Below are 21,862 nucleotides of genomic sequence, written 5' to 3'. Positions count from 1 at the left end.
AAGAGTTAATTAACATAGTAGTGAGATTTCACTAATTATTGATGGAATATTTTCATGAATTGTTCCTTCATTAATCAAAAAATAAAAGATGAATTGGGTCTAGATAAAGTTCGTGGAACATTGAAAAGTATGAACTCTTGTGCTAGTGATTTCATGTCAATTAGTAAAAAGTTATTTTGGAGAGCTGGTGCTGCCCAGGCTCGAACTGGGGACCTTTAGTGTGTAAGACTAACGTGATAACCGACTACACCACAGCACCTTGGTGACAATATTTCTGTTTCTTTTTATCTAATGCAAAGTACTACGAAAATGTTGGAATCTCACTTGATATACAGGAACACCACGGCCTATACCTTTGATTTTGGAATTTGTAAGAAACATTGATGAGAGAATGTGGTAAGGGAGTAAGACTCTAGGAGAAAGTAACATTTATATCTCTCGCTTTCTCTTGTACATCAGTCGCTCAAAGGAGGAGCTATTACGACCTAGGCGAGAGGGCATTGGTATTCCAATGTGATACAATCTTGCCATAGGATGATAGGAGAAACTATTACGACCTAGGTGAAAGGCCATTGGTATTCCAGTGTGATACAAAATCACAAATCACAAATAGGCCTAATTCTATGGCAGAGTATTCACTTCTAGATATAATATACAAGCAAATGCAGAAAAGTACCTTACTTTAAGAATTCATATTAGAGAAGTTCATAAATGAATTTCAGTGGGGGTAAAGAACAAAAGGTTATGTAACAAGAACACGAGCATCTTGGTTTCATTTCTCACACTCAACTCCCTTCCACTGTACTAAGAAGTCTAACTAGTTTTTTGTCATTGGATGTTCGGTCGAACTCGTAAGGATTTTATTTATCTTAATCAAATGAATCCAAAATCAACCCAAATAGTCATTCATGCGAGTCAAATATCACTAGTTAGACAAAAGCAAACTGTCTGGACTCTAGCTCGTGTCAATTCAGACCTCGAGTCAAATTTCAGACTTGGAAAACAAGTACTATCCTAATACTCTGAATCGACAACCAAGATTTCTTTATCTCTCTCACTCCAATATTGATCAATTTAAAATCGAAACAGGTAATAGCAAACGACACTGTAAGAAAATAATGTTCCCACCATCCCAGTAGGACAACTGCTCCACGAGAAGAATTGACAACAGAGTCGAGAACATCCCTCTGAGCTGCCACCAACAACATTTGTTTCAACTTTCATATAGCAAATTACCTTTTATTCAACCACCAGGATTCAACCTAATCCCTCACTTATCCTTATCACAAATCGACCTCTCAATAGTTCACGGCTTCACACCCTTTAGCGAGGCTGCAAGAGAACCGTTTCTACTACCTTCGATAACTAAAAACAATTCTAGAAATGGTTTTTCTACACACTAACGGATTTGGGCGAACATTTCATGATGATTGTTTCCAGAGATGCATAGACAAACAAACATATAAAAGTTATATTACTTCATTTTTCAATAATCAGAGGAAGCAGGGACTTAATTTCTTCCAAATCTCTAACTACAAACCAAAACTTTCCCGTTCTCTAACCTCATTATAGTTCTTACCACATCTTATTTGTCTACTATGTATAAAAGAATTGCTAATAGAAACATCAATACGTATACCAAATACACTTCGATTAATGCTCGGTTCCTTGCTAGCCTATTTCTATGTGTGAATCTGATTCGTGTCAATGTCAAACATTAAGTTGATCCATTTTCTAGAATCATAGCCGAAACTTTAGTTTGATCACTTAGTATCTCAGACATACCCAATTTGAGCTTCCCACCTGTTGCATTTCTTCGCCTACTAGTGGAAACAAATCTTGAATCCATACAACCATAGCCCATTCAAGAATGTTTTGTTTACTAGTTTACCATACGCAACAACCACGGACAAACAACAAGAAAAAATTAAGCGGTAGGTTTTGACCAACATTTCGGCTAATTTGAGTATCAAGATCCTAACTTAAAATGAACAACATTTTGATATCGGTGATACCTAATCTAACAAGGAAGGATAAGATTAAATTGGTATTATTATGATAAACTGTATATTCATTATCCCCTAATCAAAAACCTAATTTCAATTCAAAACGAAATTAGGGTTTTTCAAAGAAGAACATTCAACACAAAAGTAATAAAAAAAATTAGGTCAAAATGTTTCAATCAAGAAAACCTGTTTGTCTAAACACAGCATTTCTGACCTGACGCAAATCTCTTCCTTTCAATGTTCTTCCAACTCCTTCAAGAACTGAAAATGTTGTTTTCGGTGATCTACCAGATCCTCTTGCAACAATTTCATGCGGTGGCAACATCTCATCTTCTTCATCTACATCATCTTCTTCATAAACCCTAGATTTCTTCATTTTTGCCGCATTTGAAAGTACCGGAACATTAACAGGTGCCGATTGATGATGAATTTTTCCAGAAGGTAATGAAAGAAAGTAATCTCTTTCTCTAGGGCTTTTAGGTTTAGGAATTGATGGAATCATCCTTGACGATGATGAATTGAAAGGGGCAGCAATTAGGGTTTCTTTTTTACTATCATCCGATAAAGCAGCAAGAATACCAAATCTCTCCGGCCGCCGAAAACCTAGTGGTTGGTTATCCCTTTTAGATTCAGAACTGGATTGATGATGATCGGAACGTTTGTTCGATTGAGTGAAATCTCCGGTCCAAAAAACGTCATCTTCATCGAGTTCATCATCAAGACCGGATGATAAAATACTATCTCCATTAACGTTATCTGGTTGAGATCGAGAGAATAAACCGATAAAACGTTCGGATGAAGGAGAATTTCGATTGCGGGAGGAGAAGCTAGAACCGTTTACTTCCATTGTCGCGTAACGGGATTACTAATATCAGTGTATCATCTGACAGAACCAGAGCTGTCAAGTCAGAGAAACGAGAGAATATATATATATAGTTTTTTAGAAGAGAAGGAGTCAGAGTAGTCTATCGTCGCAGATAATTGTTGACGTAATTATATTTACATGTGGGTCCCACACTAAAATCTACCTGTGTGTACGGGGAGTGGTCGAAGACATTCGGAGACATTTTGTAGAGGGGTTGTGCTTCAAGACATTGAGGGACATTTTGTAGATATCCGTGTTATTGGTCGGGATATTAGAAATATCTCTAAACGTCTTTGAGATATTTTAAATGTCCTGAAACGTCCCAAGACATTTTGTCTACATTTTTTTTTTTTTAACTAAGACATTTTGTCTATAGGTCAAAAGTCTTGATATGTCTAGTTGTCTACAAATATGTTGTCTACGAACTAAATATCTTGAAATGTCTACAAGATATTCTGCCTACAAATTAAATATCTTACAATGTCTAAACAAATATTTTATCCATGGATAAATGATCTGAAATGTCTTGAAATGTATACGAGATGTTTTGTCCATGAGAGCCCTTTTAAATCTTTATCCACTACCACTCCTTTATGGGAGGCCCGTTAAAATCCCGATGTTATACCCAAACACTCACAAATCTATTAGGACATGGTCCTGTGCATTTCTTTCTTCACACATAAATCCAAATTTCCAAAACTATTTGAAGAAAAAAAAGTTTTGGCTGATTTTGGTTGATTGAAGCCTAAACTCTAAAATCTCCACCATCAGACTAGAATATATTCGGGCTTTCTGCTATATTACATGTAGCAAACCATCCAGGTTCTCTGGCTAACACACAAACCACACAGTTTCAAATTGGTCTTCACACAGGTTCTCTGAATTGTACTTGTAATTTTTTCTTAGACTTATACTTGTAAGTTGTTTTTTTGTCGTCTTACTTTTATTTTTTTCGTCAGACAAGACACTCAAAGACCTCTCTAGGTCAAACAGATAGTTGATCTGAACACTCTTGAGAAGTCTCAGGCCTGACAAGTCCAAATACGCCACCAACAATGTTGCAAGACACCTGTAGCGTACCTTCACTATGTAGGATACATAGTGAATTGCAATAAACGTCATAAGCTCTATCTACACTACCTTTATTTTAGTCCCTTCAATTGGGAGATATTGTGAGCAAAAGCCAAATTGCGTACTAGGTTTATTGACTGCATCAATTCCAATTGTACTTTGTGCAGTCGAATTAACAGAGGTGCAAGGTTACCTCATCTGCACTAATGTCCGACCGCATATACTTCAACTAACAAAATCTACTTCATATACATTCCAATTGCATGCCTAGCACAGGCAGCACGCGCCTCGAATAACAGTTTCACCTGGTGGCTTTAGCTCGCTGACCTCAATCACTTTTTTTTTTGAGTTAATTCCTATATGGCCCCCTACTTTGTGACCAGCTTCCTTTATAGCCTCCAAATTTCTGTAAATTCAAATATGGCCCCCTATTTTCATGGAAATGTCATAACTACCCTTCCCATTAATATATTTTCAAAATAAAATTAAAAACAAAAACCTAAATTCCACCTCACTTCCCTCTCCACCACTCATCTCTCTCCACGTCACCTCTCTCTCTCCAAGTCAGCGCTCTCATGAAGGTCGCCGGCCGGAAAGGCAACCTTCAAACTTAAATTTTTTTTTTTTCACTCACCTCTCTATCTCTCTCCAAGTCAGCACTCTCATGAAGGTCGCCGCCCGGCGACCTTCAAACTTAAAAAAAAAAAAAAAAAGTTTTTTTTTTCACTCATCTCTCTCTCTCTCTAAAAATTCCGGCGAAGGGGGTTTCCCTTCGCCGGAATCTGGTATGTTCTTCAACAGACCAGAATAGGTCTGTTGAAGAACAAACCAGATCGGCCTGTTCTTCAACAGACCAGTTTGGTCTGTTCTTCAACAGATCTGGTCTGTTCTGTTGAAGAACAGACCAAATCGATTTGTTCTTCAACAGACCAGATCCCGACGAAGGGAAACCGCCTTCGCCGGAATTTTTAGAGAGAGAGAGATGAGTGAAAAAAAAAAATTTATTTATTTTTTTTAAGTTTGAAGGTCGCCGGCCGGAAATTTTCCCGGTCGGCGACCTTCATGAGAGTGCTGACTTGGAGAGAGAGAGGTGAGTGAAAAAAAAAAAATTTTTTTTTTTTAAAGTTTGAAGGTTGCCGGCCGGAAATTTTTCCGGCCGGCGACCTTCATGAGAGCGCTGACTTGGAGAGAGAGAGGTGAGTTGGGGAGAGAGGTGACGTGGAGAGAGATGAGTGGTGGAGAGGGAAGTGAGGTGGAATTTAGGTTTTTGTTTTTAGTTTTATTTTGAAAATATATTAACGGGAAGGGTAGTTATGACATTTTCATGAAAATAGGGGGTTATATTTGAATTTACAGAAATTTGGGGGCCATAAAGAAAGCTGGTCACAAAGTAGGGGGCCATATAGGATTTAACTCTTTTTTTTTTTGACGAAAGGCTGACCTCAATCACTTGGTATTAAAAACGTGACGGGCATCTACGTTTTTAATATGTACCGCCTTTTATTGCCAGAATAAATCCCTCACGCGAGTGAGTTTACCTCCAAAATCAGCAGTCCTTCATCTTCCTTCTCTCTCTACTTTCTCTATCTATCTAGGTTTACATTTGCACATTTCCGCTTCTCCATTTTCCATCCACCACATCGTCTCCGATCAAGAATCTAATTTCATACTCATCTTCATTTCATTTTTGGAGAAGGTCACTCATGATCACTACGGTAATTGATTAACCAACTTCTTATTCGATTAAGTTTAAATTGATTTTCGATGTGAGAGTTGAAAACCTATCTAGTCTAATTAGTTGTATTTGAATTTTGTAGCAAAGAACTCTATCTGTGTCCAATCAAAGCCCTAAATCACCATCATCGTTGCAGCCATTTTTATCAGTTTTTGTAACAGACCCTGTCAAATTACGAAATGGCCTTCAAACTTACATCTCTTACAGAGTTATTACTAAGGTACTTAATCTTTCCTTTCTTCTTGTTTTACAAATTTATTATCTGAATTGAACTTATGGTTCTTGATCTGATTAGCGATAGGATTTTTTGGATAGGTTAACCAAGTTTCTTGATCTTAGTTGATTGTTTTCTCTGCATGTAGTTCAACCCGATATTGCATTCATTCCTGAGGTTTAGGTTGATCTTATTGATCGAGAGTCTTTAATTACAAGACAAAACATGATCAAGAATTTCCTTCTTGAGGTTTAGGTTGTTTCTTCAAACAGGGAGGACAGGCTAGGAGATTGTTAAGCTTATAACAATGACGTGTAATTAGTATAGCATCATACAGTTCCAACCTAGTTTGATGAAGTTCATTACATGGTTGATCATTGATACCGCCTTGAAGTATTCGATCTAATTAGGCGATGATATTATGCTAGTATATAAATATTGATGCAGCTTAGTCCAACGTAAATATAACCTCTCATACGAATTTAGACCAAGGAATGAAATCTTAAAATCTTTCGGTCGAAATGACCGAAAGATTTCCATTTTCATGCCTACCAAAATTTCCATCAAAACCGGAATTTAACTCAGTTTCTCATAACAATGATTTGCTAAGGAAATATGAATCGAAATATTTCCATTTCCATGTCTACCGAAATTTCACTCCTTGATTTAGACTTTGAGTATAGATGGTTTTGGATGCCAAAACTTAGTATCTAAATCAGTGCTCTCCTACTGTCGTGTCAAAATTATATAAGATCATTCGAATGCCAAAATTTAACTACGTAATAATACTCACCTTTCTTCATGATAAAATGATACAAATTATTTTTCTTTGACATGAGCCATGAGCTGGTGCTACCTAAAAACACCTTATCATCACGTTTCTTTCTGTCCTGATGTGGTTTTGAGGTGTATCTTGTGGATCCCATTCCACATAAGGAGAAATTATTCTACCACGTCCAAGTAGGCGGTCGTGGTTGGAAACCCTCAACCCTTGACCTGTTTGGAAACCAAGGCAGAGAATATTAATGGACATCAGCTTAAGATGGTTTTGGATAGTGTGCTATTCCCAAGTGTCTGTCAAGTTTGCATAGAAAATCTGTCTCACTTATATTTCCAAAGATATTCTCACTTAAATACAAAATTTGCAGGAGCTACCTTGATGCAATTGTTCTAAAAGTTGTTTTATCAAGTCTTTACTTTTTGTTGATGATGGAGGACAAATTATTTTATTGTAGTAGAAACTTGTCTTTTGTGCAGACAAATTTCCCTGATTATCAAGGGCCGGAGAAGATTGTCATTCGGCGTTATAGTGACTTTGAGTGGTTACGTGACCGGCTTATCGGGAAGTACAAGGGCATTTTTATGCCCCCTGTCCCTGAGAAGAATGTTGTAGGTAAGAAAACTGGTTACATGACCGGCTAAATGATCCAGTTCCGCTGATGTTTAAATTTCCTAAAATAGCATGCCCGCACTACCACTAGATAGTATGTCTTGTACGGGGTGCTTGGTTGTACAGCATGTGATGCTGTTTCGCTTGTGCTTTCTTCATGATAACATGGCATTGTTTATCATCTGGAACAAATTTTATGTATTTTATTAATTTCCCCTTAAAATTTTGCTTTTCGCAGATTGTCCCAAAATATTAAATCGATAAATAAATTGATAGAGTACAAGAATGAATCTACCCCATTGCTATCGATCCCTATTCAGATCGAGAACGATCCTCCCCCTCATGGTTTTTCTTATTTCTGAAGTAGAAACTGTTAATTATAATAGGAATGTCAACCTTCTTAAAGCAAGTATTACTATGTAAATGATACTTCCCTTCCCTGAACAAAGTGGAAACTACTATAAAATAGAAATAAAAGGGAATCCCTAAATGAATGAAATCTATTAGCTAGCAGTTATGGAGTACAGCCGTGGTGTCTATGGATGTCACAGGCTCGTACATGACCAGCACAGTTCTTGGTTTTTTTTGGTGCACGTTTTAGGATTTCGAAACAATGGAACAGCTACTACATGCAGTTTGTTGGGTATATTGTGACAAGTATATCATTCGTAGCCCTAGGTCATCTCCAGGAGGATGTTAATCTTATACAATCACTGTCTAGGAATTTAAAATTTGTGGAAGCGATTCAGCCAGCTTTATTTGAGTTGTCTTTATATTGGTTTTTAACAGCATGGTAAGTGCTAATATTCTTTTTGGAACTTGGTGAGATCTTCGCAGGCTTACAGCTGCTTCTGGTTTAATTCTGTTTATATTTATTAGCTTTATGGTGATTATGCCAAGCTTAATGGGTTTGAAACATGTTATAGTTGATTCATTTCATTTTCAGTACACTGAATATATTTATTATCCATCCTTCACAGAGAAGTTTCGATTCAGTGGGGAGTTCATTGAAATGAGACGTCAGGCACTGGACATATTTGTAAACAGGATTGCTTCACATCCCGATCTTCAGCAAAGTGAAGATTTGAGAACCTTTTGCAGGCAGACGAAGAGGTAAACTGCTTAGCTGAAAGGTGGAAACTTTAAGCTCAAATTTACAGCAGGCATTTGGGAACGTAAACAACTATGAATTCAAGTGCTGCTTATACTGCCGCTCCATGAAGACTGGTAGAACTTCGAAAGTGATTCAGGTTAAAGGAAATCCCTCTTGGAAAGGGAAGGGGAAAGAGAAAAAGATTCTCCTTTTTTTAGTTTTCGTGACCCTTACTTCAATTAACTTCTGAATTTATCTACTTGTCAAGTTTCTTAAGACCTTATCTGCGATCTCAAAGCAAAACGAAGATTAGTTTTCAAACATCAACCACAATATTTAGACTTTTTTAGGTTTATGCAAATACAACAATCTGAAATACAGTGGCTTCGGATAATTTTTTTAAATTGACTGACAATTTCATATTGGTTTTCGGTTGCTCTTTACAGGCAATGCAGAGAGCCAGGTCTCAGGAGATCGGTATTTTTAAAAAGAAGCCAGCCGACTTGATGCAAATTTTCAAGGTAGTTTGTGCTTGAGTTTTTAGAATATAGCATCCAATTGCCTGAATAAAAACAAAATAAAAAGAGAAAATTGTACTGTAAATTAAAGTATGAGACTTTTAGTACGGTGAGAATGTTCTGAAGTGAAAAGGTTTACTGTTAACACAACAAAAAAGGCGATGAAGTTTTCCTTGCGCGTTTGAAATGCAACGCCTTCTGGATTTCTTCTAAAGATGCCAATTAAATACTTCGTCGTGGACAAGATTCTACCTTAGCTAATTAGAGCTTTTAATGTTAGTGGGGTTTAGAAACGTCATTGTAATAAGAGCTGCAGCCCATTTGTAAACTCCGTAAAGTCATGACTTGAGTTTTCTTGAACTTTTACAGGACGTGCAATCTAAAGTAAGTCACGTTGTCCTCGGAAAGGAAAAGCCTATTAAAGAATCAAATGCTGAATATGAGAAACTAAAGCAGTACGTCTTTGAGCTTGAAGACCACTTACTGGAGGCACAAAAACATGCCTTTCGCCTTGTGAAGAGGCACGGAGGTGAGATGTTGGTTATCTTTTGATCTTCTCTTATTTATGCAGTCCATTCTTGGTTCTGCATATGCACCATTAGTTTGCTTCTCCACAAGATTCACTTTCATTACTTACCTACCTGTTTCCAGAATTGGGTCAGTCTCTATCGGTCTTTGGGAAGGCCGTCAAACTCTTGGGTGCTTGTGAAGGAAAAAATCCAAGGCATTTTCAGATCTTGGAACGAAATCAGAACTGTTATCAGTTAAACTACAGAAAGAGGTATTCCTTGTGTTCATCTTTGATATCCTTTCACAATTTACTGTTTCTGCTTTCTAAATGTGGGTTTCTTTCTCGGTTGCAGGCTCACCACCTCTTAATGACTTTTGAAGAACCTTTGAAATATTATGTTCGTGCAGTGCAGTCTATCAAGGTGAGGTTGTGATGGCTTGCCAGACATGCCTCTGGTTACAAATGGGCCGTCCCGCCACGCCATGACCCTTGATCCATTATGAATCACTTACCTTAGTTGCATGGTTGGAACAGCTTGATATGCACATCATGAAAAATATCAAATTATATGAAACTAGTTAAGTTAGCCTGTTAGTACTTTGAGTTTTCTTGTAGAAGTTTAACATATGCCCTTTTATATTTCTTAACAGGCCACCATGGTAGAGAGAGCCAATGCTTTCAAGCAACACTGTGAACTAGCTGAAGCAATTAAGCAGAAGGAGATAGACCTGTAAGTTTTTACGTTTAAAACTTTAATTGCTTCTTTTTTGTCCGTCCACGGTCGACATTATTATATTTCGATAAGCAAATTTATCAGATAAACCGGACTTTCGTCGTCATCTGAATTTCAAAACTTCAAGAATTTGTACATTACCAAGCTTAAGTTAGAACAAGCAGAATTCAATGAGCTTTTTCCTCCGTTCATTAAGCAAAACCCAGCATAGCAAATTGCAAGTCTTCATATCTTCATTCTTGAATTACTATTGGTTTAATACTTCTTCTCTTTTTCCCAGTGACATACTGATGCTAATAAGATCAGACAAGGTAGGAGAAACCGAGCATGAATACAAGGAGGTGAGTATATCAATCTTTAGTATATTTGTTAATCTATTGTTGTATTATACTCGGACAAAATATTCAGCATTTTAATCGAAATTGATACCGGATTATGTGATGAAATGCAGTTGAAGGCAGAGGGGGTAGAAGCAAGAAGAAGGTTTGAGACAATAGTGAGGTTAATGAGTGAAGAGATGGTGCGATTTCAAGAGCAAAAAACATTGGATATGGGTCTTGCTTTTCATGAATTTGCAAAAGGACAGGCTCATTTGGCAAATGAGATTGCAGATGCATGGCGAAGTCTCCTCCCTAAGCTTGAAGCATGTTCAAACATGAAACAGTGATAAGAGTTCTCACCAGATCACCTTTGAGATTATATTGTAATTTGCATTCAGCAAAAGGTTATATGAATAAAAACTTGGGTTTTGAACTTCTGGAATCTAGTGGTCCACAATGGGGCATCTGGCGGCCTAGAAGCAGTCTGCTACAAACCGTTTAGACAGACGGGGAGATGGTATATCAAGTTACCACTTATATTGGAAATGGAAGAAAAGCATGTAAGAAGAGTATGTAACTTTGCATAAAATCAACATTGGCAATTAACAATGGATTAAAATTACATCAACTAATGAACCAATTACAATATCAAACTCACTTCAAGAAATTATTCCACACCTATACCAGTCATTGCACCATTATTCGGTTTTTTATTCTAATACCCGATGAATTACTCAACGTTTTTAACAAATTAATTTTCATAGCGTTTGGAACTACTTGTAATGGTGTATTATTGAATACCTTTATTAAACCACTTGGTTGGATAGTTGAATTCATTATGCAAAACTCCTTGGAATAGAAGGAAATAAGCAAGAACAATAACAACCAAAATAGAAAGAAGAAGAATCCACCTTAAATATACTACTTGCACTAACGTTTTTTTTTTCAGAGATAAACCTAACTCAGTGAAATCAGGAGTATTAATTGGATACTTCATGTTTTGCCATGATTTGTTGAATTCAACTAGGGTTTAGTTGACGTAGAGGAGATGGCCCAAAAATAACATTCCGCTCATTCTTTTCGCTTTGCCACGACCGGCCCACTTTGAGGGTCAAATTCCATCGTTTAGGTCTCAAAAACTAATTTTTAGTAGTTTTTCTATTTTTAGTAATTGCTTGCAGTTTAAGATTTCTTTCATTCTAGTGTTATATTTTCTTAGAAGTTGCTATTTGAATGTGATTAGGATTAGGAAACTCTAGGACTATATAAAGGGGACTAGTAGTTGTTTTATTCATTCACTTTTATCAATAAAGTTTAAGTATTTTAGTTAATTCTATTAAGTTTAAAGAAAATGGGTTCTAATGGCGATATAGTTATGCCTGTCACACCGACGTATGTGAACTTAAACAAGTGGCCGGAATCTGGTGCAGAATTTGTCAGAACCTTGAATAGGGGGAGCAGCAGCAGTGGTGCTGGTGGTGGTGGTGACGTGCCCATGATGAATGATCAGATGAGAAGATCTTTAAGTAGACAAAGATATCTAAGGAGTTATCCATTTACAACGAAGAAATAAACTATTCTTGAGAAGACAAGGAAGTATCTGGCGAAAGTGTTTCAAAGAAATAAGAAAAACATGAATGTCAAAAATGTAAGTGATAGTAGTGGTGCTAGCAAGAGAAATTAGTGCATGGAGCAGAGAAAGGTGAAGAAAGATTGTTATTAATTTTGTCACTAATTCTTGACGATAGAATGTTCTTTAGAAATTAAGTTAGAATTCTAATTTTGATAAGGAAATAGAGAGAGAGAGAGAGAGAAATAGGATAATCTCATTATATTAGAGAAAACTTTAATGATTAAATTGATTAATGTCTATTTTGGTTTATCACTGTTTCTTATTTTTTTCCTTTTATTATCTCAATCAAACTTCATAGATTTCATCATTTAGTCGACCAATCTAGTTGATTTGATGTGATGAATTCGTCTTTACAGTAACATACAGTAACATACAATTTGATATTTTTTTAGACTTTCTTAATATTAATGATAACTAGTGTGTATCCCGTGCTTATATCAATCAAATATTACGACGGAGAGAGAGAGAGAGCGATTTTTATTGGATATTATTCTTTTGTATTATTATTTTTTTCTTTCTTTTCTCTTAAATTAGATATTATTTTATTGAAAGAGAAAGAGATTTTAATTTCTTTTCTTAACTTTTGGAATTTTTTTTTTATTTTTTTTTCTTAAATTAGTTATTTTATTTCTAAGAATGAAACAATAATTGTTTTTTAAATTGGTAACTTTATTTCTACGAAAGACTTTATTTTAAATTTTGGGAAGGGTTTCTAGACAATATCCTTTAAATCAATTTTATTTCGAGCGAGTTTATGAAGTATGACAATGGATTGCTTAAAAAAAATTAAATTGAATAAGAAAGTTGGAGTAGTTATTTTTTCATTTAATTCTGGCTTAGGTTAGTGGTGGATATCTAACTTCTAACTAATTAAGGGTATAACAGAAGTCTTAGGTCAAGCACAACTCATTCTTAACAGAAAATCTAACGAATCATAGTATAATCAAAGTTATAAATCTAAATAAAAGGAAAGTATAATAACATTCCGGTAATAAAAATAACTTAAAAACACTTACAAAAATTAGAGAGGTTTACATGATTATAAACAAATTTTCCACGTGAAAGTATTCAATATTAAGAACGTCTCAAGTGATCTGTTTTGTTTGACATGTTTGTCTTTAGGAATTATTTGAACCGAGTTGGATGAAGAATACAACGATATAGTAAACTATCAAAATTGGTTTCAGAATACTTATAAGATTTTAGAATTCTGTAAAGAACTCCAAATGATCTTACATAAAAATGAGCTCCAAGCTTCTCCTCCATCCTTTTCTTATTTACAGTCTCGTTGTCGATTTGACAATCTCTCATTTTTCTTTTGTATGAATACTTTATTTTTTAAGTCCTCCTCATCCCGCACACTAAAGTTAGACGGATTAGTTCAATATGAATTCATTTGTTAATTAGCTTCACTGTATACTCCATTTTAAAACCCACCCTAAAAAAATGAACCATTAATAAATCATATACCAAAACCACGAGCAAGGGTTAGAAAACAATAAATAACAAATTGTGTAAAAATAGCTTATTACTACAATTTCATAAAAAAAAAGATAAGTAACATTAAAGCCACAAAGCCATTGATGATTGCAAAGTGTTCAACAAAATATTTTACCATTTTGAAATATTTACGAATCTAACCTCATATACATATAGGCTATTCTCTTCATAAAAAAAAAAATACATATAGGCTATTGATATGAACCTATTTTCTGAACCTATAGCCATTGATTGAGAAGTGTTCAACATGAAATCCATATACCATAGTTATATAGCCAATTATGAATATATTTTTTGAACACAAGTAGATTCAAATTATAAGATTATACATCAGAGCTAACAAAATATTAACGATTGAAAAAAACTAATAGTCAAAACAAACACATTCCCCAGTCATATTGTTTGCTGCAAAAGATGAACATGTAAAACAAATGAGTTCTTTTTTTTTTTTGGAAGTCGACTACGATCTTACGTATGTCGTTACATTTGGCACTTGATACATCATAGATGTGATGAGCTCGATAACCGAGCCACTCAGACACTAAGAGAACCGGGCCTATAGCTCAACAAGAGATGACCTAAAGCCCAACAACATTATTTACACCCTAATAATCCCAATTCAAATAACCAAAGATTCCACTTTCTCTGGGATTCGAACCTGAGACCTCCAGGGCTTTCTGGAGTTTATGTCAACACCTTGGAACCACTTGGGCTACCAAATGTTGACAAAAAATGAGTTCTTTGTTAAACTATTACGTTCCTCCATCACGAATGGAGAATATAGTAAGAACGGCAGGTCAATTAACTGTACAAGAAAAAAAATCTCAATTTATAATAAATTAAATAGAGTAAACCAGAGAGCCCTAAGTATTGAAGTGAAGAAAACCAGAAAACCCGTAAATTTCCAGTCAATTAAATGTAAGAAAATAAAGAATCCTAAGTTGTACAATGGAGAAATCATGAGTTTAACATTAGAGACTAAAATCAGAAAGCAAACTTGTGATGATAAAATCATCAAACCCTAAGCTTAACAACTGAATTGAAAGACCAACAAATAAATTAATACGGAAACTGCATCTTTGTTCTTTGAAACGCCAGAAAAACCTAAACTTGTGATGATATATCACAACTTTCCAAACACAGTTAAAAAGGAGCTACTACTGCAGGAAACCGCATCTTTGTTCTCTGAAACGCCAATTTATAGATTTCAATTTTTTTTTTCTCTTTTCTTTATCTGGGTTAGAGTATTTTTTTTAAAGGTTATTTTGTTTCTAATGACCATATTATAAATTTTGGGAAAGGCTTCTAGACAATATCTCTTATTAAATAAGGATGCTTGTCCCAGTCACCATTTTCCCTTCTGTTTTATATAATAGATTTTATTGAAAGAGAAAGAGATTTTAATTTCTTTTTTAATTTTTGAAATTTATTTTGTTTCTTTTTTCCTTAAATTAGTTATTTTATTTCTAAGAAGGAAACAATTATTGTTTTTTAAATTAGTAACTTTATTTCTACGAAAGACTTTATTTTAAATTTTGAGAAGGGATTCTAGACAATATCCTTTATTAAAAAATGATGTTTAGGTCCCAAAAACTATTTTTAGTGAGTGATTAAAAAAATTAAACAAAAAGTGTTGGAAAAACTCATCTAGATTCAGTGATGATACTGATAATTTTATTAAAGACCAACACCACTTGAAAAAGAAGCAAAATTGTTCAACTACTAACTCAAAAGCAAAACTGACCGACATTACTCTACTTCTGAAATGCATGATTGAAGTTATTTGCCCTAATTCTCTAAAGGGTATTTATTCATGCAATTCAGAACATCACAGACCATAAACCATTAAATAGTAAACACAGTAGAAAACCCCAAAAAAAATTTACAATGTAAACTACGAAATAAGTTAAATTTAACAGAACTTCCTGCAAATCACTTGCCCAACTCACCAAAGCCTCAAAAGATTGACAGAAAGGTAGAACCATAGATACTGAAAATCAAGGAGACCCTGAAAGGAAGACCAAGTTGGCAAAATCTCACTTGGCATGTTTTGTAAATTAAGTACCCGTTTCTAACGGGTTACCGTGCCGTGGCGGGTTAGGAACGCCATGTTTCCTTAATTTACAAAACATTACTGTTATTTTGTTGAAAGTAGTTGTTAATTGATAAAATTAATGATTAAAAAAAAATTTAATCAATGAGGAGATTAAAGTAGAAACTGAGAATGGTCAAATATTTGGTCAATGGAGGACAACTTGGGCCGGGGCGTGTCGTGTTTCCTTTCCTAACTTGTCGTGGTTGACGGGTCTGGGAGCTTAAAATCCCAGACCCGCCACGGCCCGCTTGACCCGTCACGGGTCGGCACGACACGGCACGCGACGTTCCGTGCCGTGTCGTGTTGCCTTATAAACGGGTTGGGCCGGTCCGTTTCTGTGCCGACAAGATCCGTTGGCCACCACTACTCACACATTGGTTCTTAACTTTAATATTTATTGGGTAAAAACTTGTTATAACCGGGCTCTGATACCAGTTGTTGGGTGGTTTTGGGCCTCTTACCTCAAAAGCTAGTTCAAGAGGTAAGACTTCTCCCACACCTGTGAACTCACCTCAATGCTCTTCCACAATCAATGTGGGATTATCCCAACAATAACAATTTTGAAAACGGGTACTTGAAAACGAACGATTTAGTTAATTATCACATATGGTTGTGGCTCGAGTAAAACAATTTACAATTTATAGCCATGTTTAGTAAATAGTGAGTAATTCTACACGATTCTTATTGTTATAATGATCCTTATTAGTGGAAAATATAGTTGTTATAACAATGTTTTAGTCGAAATGAGATGCTTTTGGGAGCCGATATTCTTATAAATACCTGATCTTCTAAGTGAGAAACACTTGATCGCCACCATAGCAGTCCACAGAGAAATGAAATGAACAAACTTTGAGCAATCTTCAGGCGTGAAAAGGCTTGGTGCCTCCTTTCTCTGAGGTCCCTTCTTAGCAACACTTTCTCTGAGGTCCCTTCCTTTCGCTTTGCCACGGCCGGCCCACTTTGAGGGTCAAATTCCATCGTTTAGGTCCCAAAAACTATTTTTTTAGTAGTTTTCCTATTTTTAGTAATTGCTTGCAGTTTAAGATTTCTTTCATTCTAGTGTTATATTTTCTTAGAAGTTGCTATTTGAATTTGATTAGGATTAGGAAACCCTAGGACTATATAAAGGGGACTAGTAGTTGTTTTATTCATTCACTTTTATCAATAAAGTTCAATTATTTTAGTTAATTCTATTAAGTTTAAAGAAAATGGGTTCTAATGGCGATATAGTTATGCCTGTCACACCGACGTATGTGAACTTAAACAAGTGGCCGGAATCTGGTGCAGAGTTTGTCAGAACCTTGAATAGGGGGAGCAGCAGCAGTGGTGCTGGTGGTGGTGGTGACGTGCCCATGATGAATGATCAGATGAGAAGATCTTTAAGTAGACAAAGATATCTAAGGAGTTACCCATTTACAACGAAGAAAGAAACTATTCTTGAGAGGACAAGGAAGTATCTGGCGAAAGTGTTTCAAAGAAATAAGAAAAACATGAATGTCAACAATGTAAGTGATAGTAGTGGTGCTAGCAAGAGAAATTAGTGCATGGAGCAGAGAAAGGTGAAGAAAGATTGTTATTAATTTTGTCACTAATTCTTGACGATAGAATGTTCTTTACAAATTAAGTTAGAAAAGATTGTTATTAATTTTGTCACTAATTCTTGACGATAGAATGTTCTTTACAAATTAAGTTAGAATTCTAATTGTGATAAGGAGAGAGAGAGAGAGAGAGAGAGAGAGAGAGAGAGAGAGAGAGAGAGAGAGAGAGAGAGAGAGAGAGAGAGAGAGAGAGAGAGAGAGAGAGAGAGAGAGAGAGAGAGAGAGAGAGAGTGAGAGAGAGTGAGAGAGAGAGAGAGAGAGAGAGAGAGAGAGTGAGAGAGAGAGAGAGAGAGAGAGTGAGAGAGAGAGAGAGAGAGAGAGAGAGAGAGTGAGAGAGAGAGAGAGAGAGAGAGAGAGAGAGAGAGTGAGAGAGAGAAAAATAGGGTAATCTGATTATATTAGAAGAAAACTTTAATGATTAAATTGATTAATGTCTCTTTTGTTTTGTCACTGTTTCTTATTTTTTCCTTTCATTATCTCAATCAAACTTCATAGATTTCATCATTTAGTCGACCAATCTAGTAGATTTGATGTGATGAATTTGTCTTTACAAGTAACATACAGTAACATACGATTTGATATTTTTTAAAAGTTTCTTAATATTAATGATAATGTTGATAGTGATGATCGATATTAACATTTAGTTGTTTATGTGAGATAAAATTACAAGTGAATAGAATATTAAATTTAATGTGTGCCCATAAAAAAGGGTGGACTACCAAATAAGGCATTAGCACAGATACAATCTATATAATGAAAACGATGGCTGGGACAAACATTCTTTTTTAATTATGCATATTGTCTAGAAGCCCTTCTCAAAATTTAAAATATAGTCATTCGTAGAAATAAAGTTACCTATTTAAAAAACAATAATCCTTTCGTTCTTAGAAATAAAAATTCTTTTTTAATAAAGAATATTGTCTAAACAATAGTCATTTCCTTCTTAGAAATAAAAATCATTTTTCAATAAAGAAGCCCTTCTCAAAATTATAAAGTTACCTATTTAAAAAATAATAATCTTTTCATTCTTAGAAATAAAAATTCTAATTTAAGAAAAAAAGAAACAAAATAAATTTCAAGGGTTAAAAAAAGAAATTAAAATATATCTCTCTCAATCAATAATAACTAATTTAAGAGAAAAGAAACAAAAAAATAATACAAAAAAATAATAACTAATAAAAATCTCTCTCTCAATAAAATATAACAATACATTTCGTAACATTTGATTGATACAAATGTCCTTACTCTGGAGCACGGGAAAGTAATAGAGACTTTGGACGAAAGAAGAAGTAATGAAGACCCAACCATGACCCCTAGCCGGCTAGCCCAATGGTCAAATCTTCTTTTCTGAAAACAAAACATCAAAGAAATATTTCCCGCCAATTATCAGGAATTGGAGCCAGAATTCGGAGAACAGAGAGGAGGAAGATTTGTCGGAATCTTGATCCAACCAATCAGTAACATCATATAATATCAGGAATCCTCTTGGGATTTGGATTCCTGTCATGACCCAAATTCCCTAAATCCAATAACCCATTTATTTAACTAAATAAATTACTGTCCGTTTTATCCTCTGTTTAGGATTTATCAGTTTCTATAACTATAAGCTTTGTTTTCATATTTAAACACATACCCACAACTCAATTTCAGCAGAAAGAAAATGGGTTCTGATTGTATCTTGAATTATGCTAATGGCGATAGAGTTCTTCTGCCAATGAGACCGACCTATGTGAACTTATACAAGTGGCCGGAATCTGACGCAGAGTTTTTGAGAACTTTGAGTAATGAGAGCAGCAGCAGCGGTGCTGGTGGTGGTGTTGGGAACGTGCCCATGAATAATGATCAGATGAGAAGATTTTTTAGTAGACAAAGATATCTAAGGAGTTACACATTTACAACAAAGAAAGAAACTGTTCTTGAGAGGACGAGGAAGTGCCTGAACAAAGTGTTTCAAAGAAATAAGAAAAACATTAATGTCAACAATGTAAGTGATAGTAGTGGCAGTAACAACAATGGTAGCAAGAGGAATAAGTGCTTGGAGCAGAGAAAGGTGAAGAAGGATTTGTTTCTATGAGTCCAAGGTTGTGACTAATTCTTGTTGAATGAATGTTCTTCAGAAATTTAGTTAGAATTCTATTTATGATTATAAGGAAATAGAGAAAGAGAGAAATAAGATAATGTAATTATATTAGAACAAAACTTGAATGATTGAATTGGTTAATATCTCTTTTGGTTTATCTAGTGTTCCCTATTCTTTTCCTCATTATCTCAATCAGACTCGTCTTAGTCAAGGATAGAATGGTCACCTATTCTTAGAGGATGACTTTTTAAGTCGAACTTATATTTTGTTCTAGCTTTTCTCGAGTTGAAACTTTATATATTAGTTAGAGAAATTATAAATATCAAAATTAATTTGGTTAGGTTGAACCTTTGGATTCTTTTGTTGTTTATGATGACATCTTTATCGTTGTTTACTTGGCATATATATATATAATTTTATAAGAAAAAACTACTCAAGTACTAGAAAGAACTTGTGGAATGAGGGTGATTAGGTGGATTTGATGATCTAATTGTGAATTACTATTGGATCAACCCTCTCAAACTCTGAGTAGATGTATCCATGGATGGCAACTTGCCCTTAAGTTGGCCCAAATAGCAAAAAATAGTCCTTGAAGTAACAAAACACACTAAACCTTTATAAATAAACTGTATACCTTAAGTTATTGCAATGGAATGTCCAGAGCAGAATTTTAGTTGTATTATTTCGTAGTTTTTTTTCACGGCATCCCCATCCAAAATCTATTTCTACTACACAAAGTTTTAGTTTTACTCAAAAAACTATAGGACAAAAGTAACTAACTATACTAATTTATATGATGTCTTAAATTGTTGTTCGACAACAATTATCGGTTTTGTTTTCCGTATTTCTCTCCTAACAAAGTACTCTCTCACTTTCCTCCGTCATCTTTCATGTTTGGTAATCAAACTTCATGGAGTCCATCTTCTCTGGTCGACCATTGGTTGATTTGAGTTGATGAATTTATATTTACATTAACAAGTGATTGAGTTTTTTTAGGGTTCTTCTCTTTTGAGAAATCTTTTACTTATTACAACACATTATGAACTATCATATTGCAGTATGAATTGTCATATTTCAAAACCTTCTTTTGTAAATCTTCACAATTTATTATATACTATTATAATGCATTATTACAAAACTTATTTTGTTCTTCAACTTCGTATAGAAAATCTTTTTTCTTCATAAACTATTATAATGCATTATTACAAAACTTATTTTGTAAATCTTCACAATTTATTACAAACTATTATAATGCATTATTACAAAACTTATTTTGTTCTTCAACTTCGTATAGAAAATCTTTTTTCTTCATAAACCAATTTTTTTTCTCTCAAACTCGTTCATAGAATGATAGAATAATGCATCATTAACCAGTAAAATACAATATATTTGTTCATAAGAAATTATAAAAATAGAATAAATTCTTATTTATGTATGAAAACCAAAAAAACTAATGAGAGAAAATAAATAGAAACAAATTTCATTTATTAGAGAATAGAGAAAAGGCGACAATTGTAAGAAGAGAAGAAGAACAAATAAGTTTGTCAATACAAAGAGGGTGGATCGATAAGGTTTTAAAGATATATTTGCTTTAAGAGATATTGCCATGATTTTAACTCGATCCTCCCTTATCTAAAATCCTAATTTCTTGCATCAAATATTAGATAGTTTACAACATGAACCTTATGAAAATAAATAAAATGTTACTAATCACACAAAATAGAAATTTGGGAATCCTGAACTTTCAGACCAAGTTAGTTATGTGTTTTCATGTTATTATATCAACTAATATCCTAATTATGAGGGAAGTTGAGATCTTTTTTTAATCAACCGTAAATAACTGCCACAATTCAATTCATACTCAGTGTACTTGATCAGTCACCGTCATAAAAGTTACTAATTTTTGTTTAGTGACCCAACTCTCAAATGCTTCTTCTTATATATAAATACCAACCATTCGAATGAGTACCCATATTTTCATTCAAAAGTTCACAAGTAGAGGTAATTAATTACTATCTAACAAAAGAAAGGAAGAGATTAGAAAGAGTATTCTTCATCAACAATTCACAGGTAATTACTCTATATAATGATTCCTTGTTTCTTTATGTTTTCGAATCAAATATCCATTTCATTATCTTTAACAATAAAAAGTATTAGTTTCATTAAATCCGTAGTTAAGTAACAGATTATGATTTAAATTTTACAAAACGATAAATTATTTTTATATGTATATAGAAAATATATTTTGTTGTCTTGGGGTTTTCCCACAAACTCTGTTCGCGATTACATTGAATTAGGGATTATACATTGAATTAGTTCGTCTAAGTTGTCGGCGAGACTTTACTTCCCTCGTTGGTCTCGGCAAAAACCAAAGTTTTGTGTCCATTATTCAGCCCGGTCAATTCAAAATCACAAATTTCTTTGATCTTAGTCTGCTTGTTACCGGCTAACCGGACGAACCTGCTCGGTATCGGGTCGTCAGATTTCAGACTGGCCACCA

General features: G+C 34.5%; 1 protein-coding gene, 1 non-coding gene and 1 pseudogene across 3 annotated transcripts; 1 reads left to right on the top strand and 2 right to left on the bottom strand.

Annotated features, from left to right (window-relative positions):
- Positions 1-185: 185 nt before the first annotated feature.
- TRNAV-UAC (transfer RNA valine (anticodon UAC)) lies at positions 186-259 on the bottom strand. Its single transcript has one exon. It is a non-coding gene; the product is annotated as a tRNA-Val (tRNA).
- Positions 260-2,034: 1,775 nt separating this feature from the next.
- On the bottom strand, positions 2,035-2,919 carry LOC147541701 (protein S40-7-like). Its single transcript, XM_086638619.1, has one exon. It carries the CDS (start codon positions 2,851-2,853, stop codon positions 2,179-2,181), a length of 675 nt encoding a protein of 224 aa, XP_086494745.1. The 5' UTR covers positions 2,854-2,919; the 3' UTR covers positions 2,035-2,178.
- A 2,540-nt stretch (positions 2,920-5,459) lies between these two features.
- On the top strand, positions 5,460-11,131 carry LOC147541700 (sorting nexin 1-like; annotated as a pseudogene). The gene is made up of 11 exons (XR_015223977.1): positions 5,460-5,657; positions 5,760-5,897; positions 7,149-7,284; positions 8,262-8,394; positions 8,821-8,895; positions 9,262-9,421; positions 9,544-9,673; positions 9,756-9,824; positions 10,054-10,133; positions 10,417-10,477; positions 10,588-11,131. The product of XR_015223977.1 is annotated as a sorting nexin 1-like (transcript).
- The last annotated feature ends 10,731 nt before the right edge of the window (positions 11,132-21,862 follow it).

The sequence above is a fragment of the Eschscholzia californica genome, unplaced genomic scaffold, assembly GCF_041429995.1.
Source record: "Eschscholzia californica isolate CP2 unplaced genomic scaffold, dmEscCali1.0.p SCAF_4, whole genome shotgun sequence".
Lineage (NCBI taxonomy): Eukaryota > Viridiplantae > Streptophyta > Magnoliopsida > Ranunculales > Papaveraceae > Eschscholzia > Eschscholzia californica.
The sequence above is the reverse complement of the archived record's forward strand: the minus strand, read 5'-3'. Positions and strand labels throughout refer to the sequence as shown.

Coding starts and splice junctions, on each gene's coding strand:
- LOC147541701 (XM_086638619.1), bottom strand. CDS start 2,853: ATGGAAGTAAACGGTTCTAGCTTCTCCTCCCGCAATCGAAATTCTCCT.